The sequence below is a fragment of the Dasypus novemcinctus genome, chromosome 1, assembly GCF_030445035.2.
Source record: "Dasypus novemcinctus isolate mDasNov1 chromosome 1, mDasNov1.1.hap2, whole genome shotgun sequence".
NCBI classification, from domain to species: Eukaryota; Metazoa; Chordata; class Mammalia; order Cingulata; family Dasypodidae; genus Dasypus; species Dasypus novemcinctus.
Genome location: NC_080673.1, coordinates 74,883,794 through 74,899,057, shown reverse-complemented (window position 1 = coordinate 74,899,057; position 15,264 = coordinate 74,883,794). Strand labels below are relative to the sequence as shown.

Sequence of the window (15,264 nt, the reverse complement as noted above, 5' to 3'; positions counted from 1 at the left end):
ACTTTTTACTACTGGTTAAGATATAGATTCTGTAAGTAGTATTTATTTATTTTTTGTCCGGTAGAGACAAGGTTCATCTTAAAATTAACCTCCTCTTAGGTGGTTTCCCTAATTCCTGTCCCATCCCCTCAAAGCCGAGTTATCCCTTGTCTGAACTCTCACAGAAGTGAAAAACACTTTTTAGTCTTCCTTGTCCTTGTCACTTTCTATAGGTATTTGTGTTACTTACTTCCCCATCTTATCTCTCTCACTACTGAGAAGAAGTATCTGGTGGGTACCAGATTCAGCATCTCTCACCTCACTTGTCACAATGCACATGGTAGGTGCATAGTATATGCACACGTTTTCTGGATGGATATTTTGTTAAACATCTGTAGTACCTGCCTGCTATAATCTACTAACCATGACCAGAAAGATACTAACTTCGATTTTGTCATTTGGGATTTTGAGAAATTAACCCTCCCTCCAAGAACTGCGTAACAGTTTAGCTAGAGCTAGTCCCAGCTCAGGAATAAGACATTAACGCACTGTTATCACCATTAAGCTTTAAGGCCCATCTTTATCTTTCCACATTGTCTAATTCAAATGAGGTTGGTAAAAGAAAACTTTTCCTCTTAGCAACCTAACCCTCTCCCTCCTCTAGCCTCTTTCTTGCCTTTTGTTGGTAAACTACTTCAGCCTCTGTTCTTTACTTTTAACAGTCGATCTCCCAGTCTTCTGGATTTTCAAACCCCAGTTCTGACACAGAATCCTCCCTGGCTTCCTACCCCTCTTCTCCTGCGGGATGGAAACAGTTTCTTCGCTTTGAAATGCTGACAACGAGAAAGAATGGGGGAGAGAGTTGCATTTAAACTTTTAAAAGTTGAGTCACGGCTGATTGCATAGCAAAAGCTCCGCAGTGTGGAGAAAAACTAAACGTGGTCTGGGCGGCGCGGGGTTGGGGCGGGGTCGACTTCTGCGGACAGGCGCGGGGGTCGAGCCCAGACCGCCACCGAGGCCTCGGCCGCCGCCTCGCGCGCGCCCCCCGCACCTCTTCCGCCCCGGGGTGAGTTCAGCTCCCTCTGGGGACCGAAGTCGCGCGCTTGCGTGCTGCGGTCGTAGCACCCGGTTCCGAGGCCGGCCCCTGAAAACCCCGAGCGAGGAGGGGGCGGCGCAGAGGAGGGAGGAGAGCTGGGGGCGCGGGAGGCCGGTGGGTGTTTGGGGGTGGAGATGTAGAAAATGTGACGCCGCAGCCAGGCCGGTGCCAGACCAGCGGACGCGGTGCCCGCGGTCGCAACCCGATCCCCGACGCTGCCGCTTGCGGAGGTGGCTCTGCCGAGAGCGGCGGCGGCGCAGCCACCCAGCCCAAACCCCAGCTCCCGGCCGCCGGGTCTCCACGGCCGGCGCGGAGGAGCCGCCGAGCAGCGCGAGGCTGGGGGCCCGCGGGCGCGGCCGCACGCAGCGCGGCGGGAGGCTGGGGGGCCGGGGCCGCGCCCTGGAGCGAGTCGGAGGCCGCGGCCGGGGCCGTGGGGCGGCGGCTCCCCGCGCCGCTCCGGGGGCTCGGGTGCCCCGACAGGGCCCCGGCGGGGCCATGGCAGCCGGGAGCATCACCACGCTGCCCGCTCTGCCCGAGGACGGCGGCAGCGGCGCCTTCCCGCCGGGCCACTTCAAGGACCCCAAGCGGCTGTACTGCAAAAACGGGGGCTTCTTCCTGCGCATCCATCCCGACGGCCGAGTGGACGGGGTCCGGGAGAAGAGCGACCCTAACAGTGAGTGCTCTCGCTTTCCTCTCGCCCTCCCCCCGGTTTCCATCTCCGGGTGGTTCTTCCCCCCTCCCCTTCATTCCAGCCTCCGCGCGCTCTCCTCTCTCTGCTTTTCACCCCGACCCTGGAGGGACCTGTGGTTTCTTTCCGCGTAGCCCGCGGCGGTTTCAGGTTCACCACCTCGCCCCCTCCTCCACCGACCTGCGGTGTACGGTTAGACGCCCGCGCCCCCCAACCCCGGACCTGTGGGGTTTGTGCCACTTTCCCCTGGCACCAGTGCCCTCGGCCCGGCCGGCTCCTTTTGCGCAGACAACCTGTCGCGTCGGGGATGCCCGGCGGCGGAGCGGAGGTGAGCCGCTCGCAGATGCCGCCCGGGGCCTCGCGTGGCTCCGACCCTCCTCTTTCCCAAGTTTGTCGTTCCCTGGGTAATGACAGAAGAGACCGCGGCAGAATCAGTCGTGCTTCCTTGGAAAAATACCTTTCCAGAGTCGTGCCCTTAAATTGACTTGTGTCGGTAGGACCGGAGGCGGCTGACACTGCTCTCTCCCGAAACTCTTAAGAGCTAATAACCGAGGTTATTGTAGCCAGCTTGCAAAATTTCTATTTTTTTCGGAATTGGCAAAAGCTGAAAGGGTAAAAAATGTGGACTTTGTCGATAAGATGTGGCAGATATTTGTTTCAGTAGTGAAAAGAACTGCAAAAACCTTCGCGCCAAACTCTTGGGACCATGAGGGTCACTTAACTCCTTCGCCTCTTTCCTCATCCCTGAAAAGGGAATAATATCTATCTTGCAGTAATTTTTGATTATCTAAAGTGCGGGACAAGGTGGAGAGGCAGGGTGGCAGCTCACTAAATGTTACTGGACGCTTTCTTTAAAAAATCATCTATTTGTGCTTATAAAAATAATGCTGGCATTGATAAGTGGTTGTAAAAATTTAGTTGTACATCAGAATCACCTGGATGGTTAATACACAGATTGCTGCGTCCCATCACACAGAGCATCTGATTCTTTTTTGTCTGGGGTGAAGGTCCCGAAAATACCCACTTTTTTGTTTCTTTTTTTGAGACTATGCTCTTTTAACAAGCTCCTGGGTAATGTTGATTTGGGGACCATCCTTAGAACCACTGAGCTAGAGAAAAGAGTAAGAAAAGGGCATAAAGTGGGCTGATTTACAACACTGATGAAATATGAAGTAAGAGAAAGAGGACCAGAGTAAATATTAACTTGCAAGTGTGGATAAAACATCCTGTTTTAGAAGTGGTGTGTTCTGACATCCCTTTTTGGGTGCCGGGATTGAAAATGGGATCTTCTGTTTGTCTGAGAGAAGACTGGAGGGGTCTAGAGCTTCCCTTGTGGTAGTTCTGTCTTTATTTTGGGTGCTAATGGGAGTGCCACTCAACTCTGGGATGAAAGAGGGAGGAAGAGGTCGTGAAGCTCTGCAGCCAAACTTGAGTTGACATCGGAATGGGAAAACATCTATATTAATTGGGACATTATGGCTTCCAAAACGAAAACAAGCAAAATAGGGTTTAAAATTTTTTTACGCCTGCCATAATTAAAAATTTTATCAGCTGCTCACATTGTCTGGTAAAACACGGGTGCTTGTAATGACGCTGAGATGCTTGTAATGACGCTGAGCAAAAGCAAGTTCTTGCCCCATCCGCTTAATTAAAGGCCAGCTCCTCAGAGGAGGACAGAGTGGTTACCATTTCAAAGGAAATGTTCATATACACGGGTAAGACCTGTCTGGAATAATCATCACAATGGTAGGTTTTTAGTTGGAAATGACCATATAGAAAGGGTGAGGTCGCTCTATCCAGTTTCAGTTATTTCAGATATTAACCTTTGGCAATTTTATAGTATACTGGAAGAAAAGGCATCTATAATGGTTCAATATCATAATTATTTGTTAATTCTCAACCCTTGGTTACAGTAACCCAGTGTATTGATTAGTGTTGTTTCTCTATTCTGGTAGCTTGAGTAGATTTCACAAAATTCTGTGTTTGAAATTTGTTCTGCAGTTGTTGGTTAGGCTATCTCATCTGATTAGTGCAAGGTACATGTAGTCCCCACTCAGTTATATTCGTTTCTACTACCACAAACTGCTAATAATAAACAAGGAGCATGCTTTGTGAATAAAATACAGAACTTCCTCTAGATTAGGTTAAGATTTGGGATTTCCTCTGGTAGTTTTTTTTCTATACTCTCTTAGTTGGTGAATCAATTTTTTTTTGAAATATTTGATACCCTATTTGCCTTAGGCTAAGACTGTTGGGGCTAGAGAATAGGATAATTCTGAATTGCGTATTACATCACTAATTTTCTAAAACCAGATGTTAATTTTTTTCTTCCTAACATGGGTTGGACCGTCATTTTTGTAAACTTACTTTAACTCAGGGATTCTCAAATGGGAAAGGTTTTGCCTCCTGGGGGACATTTGGCAATGCCCGGGGTCGTTTTTGTTCGTAATGACCTGGAGGAATGCTTTTGGTAACTAGTGGGTAGAGGCCAGGGATGTTGCTGACCATCCTACAATGCACAGGATGCCTCCATGCCCCAAACAAAGAATGGTCTGGACCAAAACAGCAATAGTACCAAGATTGAGAAACCCTGCCAGTTTTATAACTAGCTAAAGAGAAGATGTGTAAAGTGTAAAGTGTAGAATACTCATCCAGATTGGTGGAGATAATTACTTTTTTATTTTTTTCAAAAAAGATACCATTTACCAGGCAATAGACTGACAAGAATTCAAACCTAAAAATGATGAATGTAGACCACTTATGTGTAGCCCAACAGTATATGTTTCTGGTACGTTGAAGATGTACTAATGGTTGACAAAATCAGAAGGACACCAAGATGGGAAAGATATAACAGAAAATGAGTATGGTCTATGGACATGACATGACAGTATTCTCCTAATCCCCCCTCCCCACAAAAAAATCTGCTAGACAATAAGAGAAATAAAAGTAGAGTGAGTTAACGTAGTAACAATTTCCCATTGAACAATGGCTCAGATATCTAGGCATTTGAAAACTTGAAAACCCATGGCTGTATTCCTTGAATTGTTTTGTCCAACTAACCTGATAATCTTCGGAGATTTAGTCCTTTAGCATATCACTTTCTTGCCCAGATGTCTTTCAGAATACAAATAACACTGGAAAGGAAAACAAGTTCAGCCAAAAAGTTATCAGATTTTAACATTTAGTGTGACTTAAATTGTGGGTGCTATTTCTTTCTCAAAACCTGACCAGAAGGACTGGAGTCTGGGGAGGGCAGCTTTGAAGTCTGTGGCACAAATGGTGAGGGTGTAACTCAGCTAGAGGTCCCCAGGTAGTCTGAAGAGTGGGGGCAGATGTGGGAATGAGTGAGACTATGTGGGAATGAGTGAGACTACGTGGGAAGGAGTGAAGCAGGAGAGGAACAACAAACTGAAAGGGGAAGTGGGAGAAGATGATTTGAAGACAGACTTTCCAACTCCCCAATTTTGCTGAAGGCCAACTCTCCTTACCTGTATATTCTCTTGAGTTGTTTTCCCTTGAAAGAACCCATTTTCTGACACTTTTCCTCATAGTCTGACATAATCTTCATTGGACGTGAGTATCTTGATAAAAGTAAGATGTTAAGAGTGATTACAGGGTCTCTGTGTCTCCAGCATGTGCACTACAAATCCTCCTTCCTTTGAAACCCTGGATTTTGGGGCAGCCCTTTTCCAAATGTCCATGCGATATACGTATATGTTAGGTAAATATATTCTTAAGTAGTGAACCATGTAAAAGCATTCAGAAAAGAGAACATTTTTATTCTAAGCAGCACCTACAACATCTGGCCAAGGACAATACATGAAATATATGCTATTTGTTCACATTTTAGCATTAAATGTGTTCCATATGCTATTATTTAAGAAAAAATGAAGGTAGTTAGAAGTGCTGGATCTATCCTCACGCTTCTCTTGGGAGGTAACTGATTGCCACACTTCTCTGATTCTAGACCCCAGAAGATGCTGAGACTTGGAGAGGCTGGGGGACCTGTCCACTCCCGTGGGGACAGGAATGTGGTCCATCTCTGCTGGAACCCCATGCTCTTTGCCCTGCATTTCTTCCATGCAACCCCAATCAAAAAAACACTGACTTGTGAAAATCAAAAGGTGGCTTCGTACCTCTTAGTTCATGGATCTCATTTTATAGAAGAGGATATTGAGGTTCAGTGAAGTCAAATGATTGCCTGAGTCAAATGATTGTGGACTTCCTCATTTATCATATTGAGTAAGCTTCTTGCCCCCTGGGCCTTTGCCTTTTATTTCTACCCTCCCCCAGCCTCATTGCTCTCTTGCATTCAGAAACTGTACTTTGAGTCCCCCTTAGGTTAGGCTTCCTTAATTTCAGAGTACTGAGTTAACTAGCTTCTCTGAGAAGGTTTTACTTGCCTATTGGTGGCCTCAGTGTGTATTCCTGGTAGCTACCTTTCACTACTGCCTTTATATAAATGACACTGTTGATTTAATGATACTAGATTCTCTCCCCCCAACTTTTTTGGGTAAATCTGGCAAGTGGGTCTCACTAGTTTGCCTTAATAAACATGCTGTTTACTATGATACTATTTGTATATGGTAAACAAATGAAGTAAGGCTGTTGTAATAGCTCATTTACTTGTGGAAATCATGTAATTGGTACAGCAATGAAAGGACAATTCATGAGTCATAGATATTACCACACCTTAGTAGCCCTTGAAAATAAGTGATGTCAGGGAGTGAGTGTAGCTTGGTGGTTGAGCACCTGCTTTGCATGTATGAGGTCTTGGGTTCAATTCCCGGCATCTCCAAAAAATAAAAAGTAAAAGTGATGCCAAATGACTTCAGCCTAGAGAAGGCAATATCCCCCTGTGACATGCCCAGAATGCTTTTGTTGTGTTTTCAAATGGCCATTATATAAACAGGCTTTGACAATGATGCAACAACCCAGTTTTAAATACTCTCTTTTTGATTTATGTCATTTTAAATGGATGCCCAAGAATTTAAAGTTTAATTTGAAAATAAGATGTTACTGATGTAGTAACCAAAATATGAATTATCCTTTATACATTATAAGCCTAAAATTAACTTTATTCATCTACACTTTGGTTCTCAGAAATCATCAGTTATGTTGAAAGGGGTGGTTTGAGGTCTTACATTATTAAAACTGTTATTTTCAGACCACGAATGCCTGTATAACAAGATAGTAACTACACATGTGCCATGGCTTTTGCTTATTTTTTCAGTTATAGTATTTGTTTAAACAAAAAGCCTCCTTTGTTCTGTGGCATACATTTATTAGAAGCTGGCCTGGGCAAAGAGTGTATGACCATGAAACAGAGCAATGCAAATCAGCACAGTTAGGGCTCAACCCTGAAGCTTTAACCTCGTTAGTATATTTTATGAAAACAGATGTTGTGTTGTGTTGTGTTCTGTTTTTGAGCTTGTCATTTTCTGTGCCCTGAAAGTTGTACTTTCTTGGACTTCCATAGAACTTGTATATCATCAGTGCTCAATAAATATTTAATAAATATTTACTGCTTGCTGGTGTGCAAAATAATTTGTTAAGATTGATTGTCAATGTAGAACCTCTGTTGTACCATTAGAAGATGCAGTTGAGGCACCATGAGATTCAATGTTTCCATGTTGTAGCCTGTTTGGTCAGCTTTGTGCTTTTCTCCTATTGAAAGCTCCCTTTAATAATTACTACCACTGAGACTCTCTGCACTAGGTTATTTTTAGCCACTGGAATTCAGGACTCAAAGAAAAGTGGACCTTAGGGAAGTTCACCTCTTGAGCTATAGTTTAGGGGTCTTAGAAACCAGACTAGTCCCATTCTAAACTCCTCAGGGACATTTTTAATTCGAAGAAATTTGGAGGGCCTGGCAGCAATAGACAACCAATTTCAGTGTTTAGCTTGTGTCTCATCCCAGCTGTCTTCTCTCACCCTTCCTGCATAGGGTGACTTTGGTCTTTTCCAGTTGTATCCTTAATGCTTACTCATTCATTTACAGAAATTTGTAATGGGTGTGTGTGTGTGTTTGTATTTTCAAAGGGCTATTTACTTTCCCAAATTAACTCAACATCTAAATTGACTGTCCAGTAGAATTCTCAAGTGAAAAGTTCACAGAATTTAAAGGTATTGTGGAGATTAAAAAAAACACAAAAAAACAGAAGAGAAAGTATGTGAATATATATGTTCCGGATATGATCAATTATTGAAAGGAATTATCTTGGTTTAATTTATAATTAAACTACACATTAATTTACAATTAAAATTTACAAGGAAGTGATCTGCCAAGGAAGAAATATATATATATGTGTGCGTATGTATAGATACACACACATACATATATATATTTTGTATTAGAATGACCACTACTAAAAATACAGAGGACTACAAGTGTTGGAGAGGATGTGAAAAGATAGGAATGCTTTTTCACTGTTGGTGGGAGTGAAGAATGGTACAGCACCTTTGGAATGTTTGGCAGTTCCTAAAGAAGTTGAATGTAGATTTGCCATGTGACTTGGCCATACCATTACTGGTTATAATCCAGCGGAACTGAGAGTAGTGACACGAAGAGACATCTGCAGACTAATGTTCATAGTGGCATTATTCACAATGGCCAAAAGATGGAAACAGCCTTGGTGTCCATCAACTGATGAAAGATGAACAAACTGTGGCATATTCACATGATAGAATATCATGCAGCTGTAAAAAGAAATGAAGGCGTAAAACATATGACAAGATGAATGAATCTGGAAGATATTATGTTGAGTGAAGCAAGCCAGATACAAAAGGACAAATACTGTATGATTGTGCTTTTGTCAACTAAATGTATTGTGTAATCTTATGGAGTTAATAAGTTGAATATAGGTCTCCATAAAATAGAATGAGTTTAGAGAATGGAAAGCTGAGGGTTAACTAGTGCAGAATTGGTAAAAAGGATGTGTGGCAAAAATGTGGTATATACATACGATGCAATACTATGCTGCAGTAAGAAGTGAAATTAGGACACATTTGGTAACATGGATGAATCTTGAAGACATTATGTTAAGTGAAGGATAGCAGTTTGATATAGTTATGAATTCCAAAAATAGATATTGGATTATATTTGAATCTGGTCAGTACCTGGGCATGATTAAGTTATGATTAAGGCTTTGATTTTGCCACATTACTAGGGCATTGAGTCCCCACCCCTTGGTGAGTAGGGACTCACAGATAAAAGGCATGGCAAAGGACAGAGTTGAGGGTTTCTGATGTTGGAGTTTTGATGTTGGAATTTGATGTCTTTGATGTCTTAAGCTGAAGTCTTAAGCTGGAGCCCCAAGAAGTAAACATGCAGAGAAAAGAGAAGCAAGCCCCAGAAAGAGAGGACCTGAGCCAGGAGAAGAACACAGAGGAATAGGAATGGCGCCTTAGACACAGCAGAAACCCCCGGGAGAGAGACAGAGTTGTTCACCTGATAGTCTACAGCTGGCCTTGTGGAGACAGAGGAGCTGAGCCCAGAGGAACCCAGGAAGCCTGAATCCTGTCAGATGTTGGCAGTCATCTTACTCCAACATGTGGAAATAGACTTTGGTGAGGGAAGTAACTTATGCTTATGGCCTGGTATCTGTAAGCTCCTACCCCAAATAAATACCCTTTATAAAAACCAACCAACTTCTGGTGTTTTGCATCAGCACCTCTTTGGCTGACTAATACAGAATTTGGTACCAAGGAGTAGGGAAGTGCTTTTGCAATTACCGAAATGCTGGAACAGTTTTATAAATTGGTAAGGGGTGGTTTTTGGAGGAATTGTGAGATGCTTGATGGAAAAGGCCTAGATGCTAAAGAGACTTCTTTTTGATGCCTCAGAAGTGAATGATGACACGGAGAGCTGACATGGCAAGATGACGCAACAAAAACACAGATTCCCAGTGCCACTGATAAGGATAGAAGCAGTCACAGAAGAACACAGCATATGGACACAGAGAGCAGACAACTGCGGGGGATGAGGGGAGAGAAATAAATAAATAAATCTTTTTTAAAAAAAAGGAAATGATGAAACTATTATTGGAAACTGGAGGAAAGGCAATCCATGTTTTAAAGTTTCAGGGAACTTAGCAAGAATAACTCCTGGTGTTTTAAGGAAGGCAGGATTTGAAAGTGGTGAGCCTGGGCATTTAGCTGAAGAAATTTCCAAAGTACACCCGGAGAATGAGGCTTGGCTTCTGCTTGCAGGTTATAGCACAATGCTAGATGAGAGAGAGATGCTGAGGACTGAACTGTTGGGTACAAAGAAAACAGAAACTGATTCTGGAAATTCCAAGCCTTTGAAAATCAAGCTCCCAGATGAAAGTGCCTCACTGAGGACTTAACTATACTTGAAACTTGTAAGTCAGGATTGAAGATGCAGTATTTTGGAAAGACTTGTAGAAAATCTTACTCTCTGATGGCTTGGACCCCTGCTTCTTGCATGCTAAACCAACAAGGTTTCTGAGAGAGTTGTATGAACAAAACCACTGTCAGCTTGGACTAAAAGGGAAATAGAAAGGAGAGGTTGAATGAGAAACAGCCTTAAGAAGAAAACCATGGAAGCTGAGATCTGGAATTAAGGCATCACCTTGGGCCAAAAGAGGCACCCCACCCATGTGTACAGAGAGGGTGAGTTTGTACCAGCAGTTAAAAGAGGGTGGATGTTCTCACCCGATGTTCTGGGAGAGTTTTGCTGCCTCAGGGTACAGAGAGGGTGGAGCACATTCCCCAAGGATTATGACAGTTAAGGTCAGCAACCCACAGGTCTGAGATGGGTGGACCTGTCCCCCATGGATTAGGGAAGGCCAGGTGGTTAACTCGTTGCTCTGAGTGGGTTGAGCCTCTGAGTGGATTGAGCCAAAGGTTAGGGGGAATGTTGTCTTCACGTCACTGTACTAGGGGGGTTAAGATTCTAACCCAAAGATTGGGCAAGGTGTGGCAATCACCCCAACACTCTTGGAGGGAGAGATTTGGAGCTTGGTTGACACCCAGATGCTTGATGAGGGTGGAACCAAGAAAATGGCCATTGGAGAAGCATGTGGAAAGGGTGGGTTCCCATAAGGCACCAAGGAGAAGAAACCATCATCTTAAGAATGACTCTCAGACTGAAATCGAGTGGAGGATGCCCTGCAAGTTTACTGACCTCTAGAGGACCCATGACTCATGTTTCCCTCCCAGTTTCTCCTTATCATAATGAAAATGTTCATCCTTTGTCCATTTGTGTACTGGAAACAGATAAATCGTTTTGTAAGTTTCAGAGATCTATAGCAGACTGGACTTTGCCCCAAGATAAACTGAATTTCTTTAAATTGATTGTGATATGATTTAGTACTTGCATTACTACTGATTTAAGTTTTTTTTGAATACTTTAATGTCTTTTTGAAATTCAGAGGGTGGAGTACAGCAGTTCGATATAGTTATGAATTCCAAAAATAGTTATGAATTCCAAAAATACATACTGGATTATCTTTGTAACCTGGTCTGTACCTGGGCATGATTAAGTTATGATTAGGGTTTTGATTGGGCCCCATCATTAGGCCATTGAGTCCCCACCCCTTCGTGAATGGGGACTCACAGATAAAAGACGTGGCAAAGGACAGAGTTGAGGGTTTCTGATGTTGGAGTTTTGATGTTGGAGTTTGATGCTGAAGTCTTAAGCTGGAGCCCCAGGAAGTAAGCACGCAGAGAAAAGAGAAGCAAACCCCAGGAAGAGAGGACCTGAGCCACGAAAAGAACACAGAGAAATAGAAATGGCTCCTTAGACAGGGCAGAAACCCCAGGGAGAGAGACAGAGCAGTTCATCTGATAGTCTGTAGCTGACCTTGTGGAGAGAGGCAAAGTCTAGAGAACCTCATAGTCTACAGCTTACTTTGTGGAGAAAACAGAGGAGCTGAGCCCAGAGGAACTCAGGAAGTCTGAACCCTGGAAGATGTCGGCAATGTTCTTACTTCAGCACGTGGAAATAGACTTTGGTGAGGGAAGTAATTTATGCTTATGGCCTGGTATCTGTAAGCTCCTACCCCAAATAAATACCCTTTATAAAAACCAACCAGTTTGTGGTATTTTGCACCAGCACCCCTTTGGCTGACTAATACATGAAGTAAGCCAGGCACAAAAGGACAAATATTGCAAGGTCTCATTAATATGAACTAAATGTGAAGAAGAAATGCATGTACTGTGCAATATAAAATTTCTTCATATATACTGTACATTGTACATTCTTACTTTCTTTTGTGCCACTGTCCTAGTATCCTGTACTCTCTTTTTTACATCACCTTCTTCTTTTTTCTTTTTAATTCCTTTAATCTGGTTTATGCTCCCAATATGCTACTTGAATCATTTCTTTGAGATCACCACCAATCTTATAGTGAAATCATATGGTCAGGAAATGGACTTGGCCCAGTGGTTAGGGCGTCTGTCTACCACATGGGAGGTCTGCAGTTCAAACCCCGGGCCTCCTTGACCCGTGCGAAGCTGGCCCATGCGCAGCGCTGATGGGTGCAAAGAGTGCCCTGCCACGCAGGGGTGTCCCCTGCGTAGGGAACCCCATGCGCAAGGAGTGCGCCCCATAAGGAGAGCCGCCCAGCGCGAAAGAAAGTGCAACCTCCCTAAGAATGGCGCCACCCGCGTGGAGAGCTGACACAACAAGATGACACAACAAAAAGAGACACAGATTCCTGTGCCGCTGACAACAACAGAAGTGGACAAAGAAGAACATGCAGCAAATAGACACAGAAAACAGACAACGGGGGGGGGGGGGGGCGGGGAGAAATAAATAAAATAAATAAATCTTAAAAAAAAAGAAATCACGTGGTCTTCTCCAATTTGTCATCCTACTTCTGACATTTGACATTAATGTCTACCTCCAACTTCTTGAGAATTCCTTGGTATCTATTATATCACATCAACCTGGTTTTCCTCTGGCCCATCCAATTCTCTTTTTCTGCTGTTCTCTTCTGTCTTCTGCTCTTCTGCTTTTATATTTCCCCGAGCTCTGTTTTCAGTCCTCTACCTTTCTGTGTACTCATATTTCTTCAGAGATCATTCATAGCCTCTTTCTCTGTCCTAATTTCCCATCTCTGTGTTGGTACTATGTTCCCTACTGCTTGGATGAATTTCCACTGAGATCCATCACCATGTCCCCACATTCAACATGAATAAAGCAAAACTCAGCATCATCTTTCTTACACTGGCACTGTTTCCTGTCAGATTTCTGTTTGTAGCAAAATTATTTTTCTACTCTCCAAAGCAGGACATCTTGGCGTCATCTCTGATGCCCTCTTTTTCTCCTGTATCCATATCTCTAAAATGTCTTCCAGCCTTAGGATTCTTCATTGCCCTGTCCCTTGATATCACCTTTCCTTTAATTTGCTTCTTCCCTTAGCATAAACCATCCTGATCTGGCTTTCCTTCTCAAATATGACCTGTTTGCTCAATCTTACTTCATACCATTTACCATACCATCCATATTTCCTGGACGTTGCCAGCATTTGGTGCTTTAATTACAGTTTCTCTAACCTGATAAAACCATCACTATTACAATGATTGATCTTTCCTCTTGTGATCATTGATTTTTGGAAAATCCTTTTTCCTATAAATTCTTTTTCTCCATTCCCTTCCCATTCACATCATTGTGTGGAAAATCTTTGTCTGGAAAAATCTTTGATTCAGTTCAGTGGTCTCCTACTCTGTGAAACTTTCCCCTCTCCCTTTTCCCAGGGAGAGTTGAATTGTTCTATCTCTGTTCTCCCATAGTACTTGATAAATATTCTATTACAGAACTTAATGCTTTTTACTATACTTAATTGTTTGTGTGTCTGTTTCCTATACTGGGACAAACGTTCTTTGATGGCCACTATGTGTGTGAGGACAGATACCGAAAATATGACTGTCCTCACACACATTGTAGCCACTCAACAAATATTTCAAGTTGAGCATGTACCAAACGAATTAGCTTAAGTTCCTTTCTCACTTTCCCTTCTCTTCCTCCTGCTCTGAGCCTTTAATATGTTCCCTGGCCTGGGAGGTCCTCTCTCTCATTTTACTTTATCCCAATCCTAATCATGCCTTAACAACCATTTCTCTCATGTTATCATATACCCATCTTTCCTTTCCTGTGTGCATTCTTAAAATTTTCTCTAATAGCTTGATGTGTTTTAATTTTATGCACCCCAATTTTATTGGACATTTCTAGCTGAAAAAACTCTTTAAAAATTCATACATTATTATATAAAAATCTGCTCTTTTTTCCATTCTGAAGACCTCAGAGACCCTCACAACTGAAATAATTTACTCAACCTAGAATTTCCTTGGCCCCATTGCTGAAGGTGTGATCAGTCTGAGGCCCACAAAGAGGTTCATTCTGTATGTGTTGATTTAAAACGAAGAGGTTCAGTTCAGTCTGTATGTGTTGATTTAAAACTTTAGTTTCTCTTTCTAGTCTAGAGTTTTATTTTTGTTTGGTTTTATGTTGAGTCCTCATTAACACTTGATTCCATTTATTCCATATCTTTGTAATTACCCATGTTCAACTTTGCACAATTTCTAGAGGAAGAGTGCAGTCGGCTGTTCCCTATTTCGCCATCATGGGTCTCCAGATTTAAAACTTTAAATAAGTATAAATACTACAGTATAAGACATTTAAAATGAATAAATTGATAAAGTGTAGCAGCACTGTAGTTCTTTTCTGCAAATGTTCTTCATGTTATTCAAAGGAAGCTGTGAAGGTAAAACCTAAGTATTTATTAAGATCACCTTTTATTGTGGAAGACTTTCTTTTTAGCTCTTGAGTAACATATCAATATTTCTATCCAGTATTCCATAAGGAATGCAAATCTGGGGAATTCATTCTTGACTCAGATGTTTTAATCTCAAGTATCTCTCTCTCTCTTCAAGTCTAAAACCAGTGGATCTAATTATACATTAGAATTAGGAACTGTTAGAGTCCTTTTTGGTTATGTGCAGATATTTTCATCTTAATAATCATTCAGATTTATGAGCCAGTATTCATCACAACAATCTATAAAACTCTTAAAAGGATAGAAATTGTATGACAAAGTGAGTCATAGTCTTTGTGATGTGATGTCTGCAAGGGTGGGTGGGAGCAATTGCTGGATGACCAGTCTCATTCTACTCCTTTCTAAGATGAATCATTTTGCAAATAGAAAACAATATTTTTTGTTTGCCATTACAGATATAGAGGAAGAAAGTAAAAGGTCAATACCTCCATGTACAATTTTTCTTTTTGAAATGTTTCATTTGAGCAGTTTTTGTTTTCAACTGGAAATGGAATTAATTTCACTAATGCTTATATACTTTTATATCTATTTCTTACTTTTTCTATTTATGTTACTTTTCTTACCTAGATTTTTCTTGATTGTCTCAAATATTATTTGACCTTTTCCTCATAGCTATTTCTAGCCTTTGTTCATTTGGAGATATGTTTTGGTAAGGAAGGATTGGTGCCATTTACTCACTGGCTAGATGACTACTTGAA

The 15,264-nt window shown here is 42.3% G+C and overlaps 1 protein-coding gene across 1 annotated transcript in view; it reads left to right on the top strand.

Moving 5' to 3' along the window:
* Positions 1-955: 955 nt before the first annotated feature.
* The window catches only part of FGF2 (fibroblast growth factor 2), a 73,920-nt gene continuing 59,611 nt past the window's right edge, over positions 956-15,264 (top strand). The window contains exon 1 of the mRNA XM_023583561.3: positions 956-1,748. Coding sequence (XP_023439329.1) covers positions 1,571-1,748 — 178 coding nt within the window. The 5' untranslated portion in view covers positions 956-1,570. The remainder of the gene's footprint in view (positions 1,749-15,264) is intronic.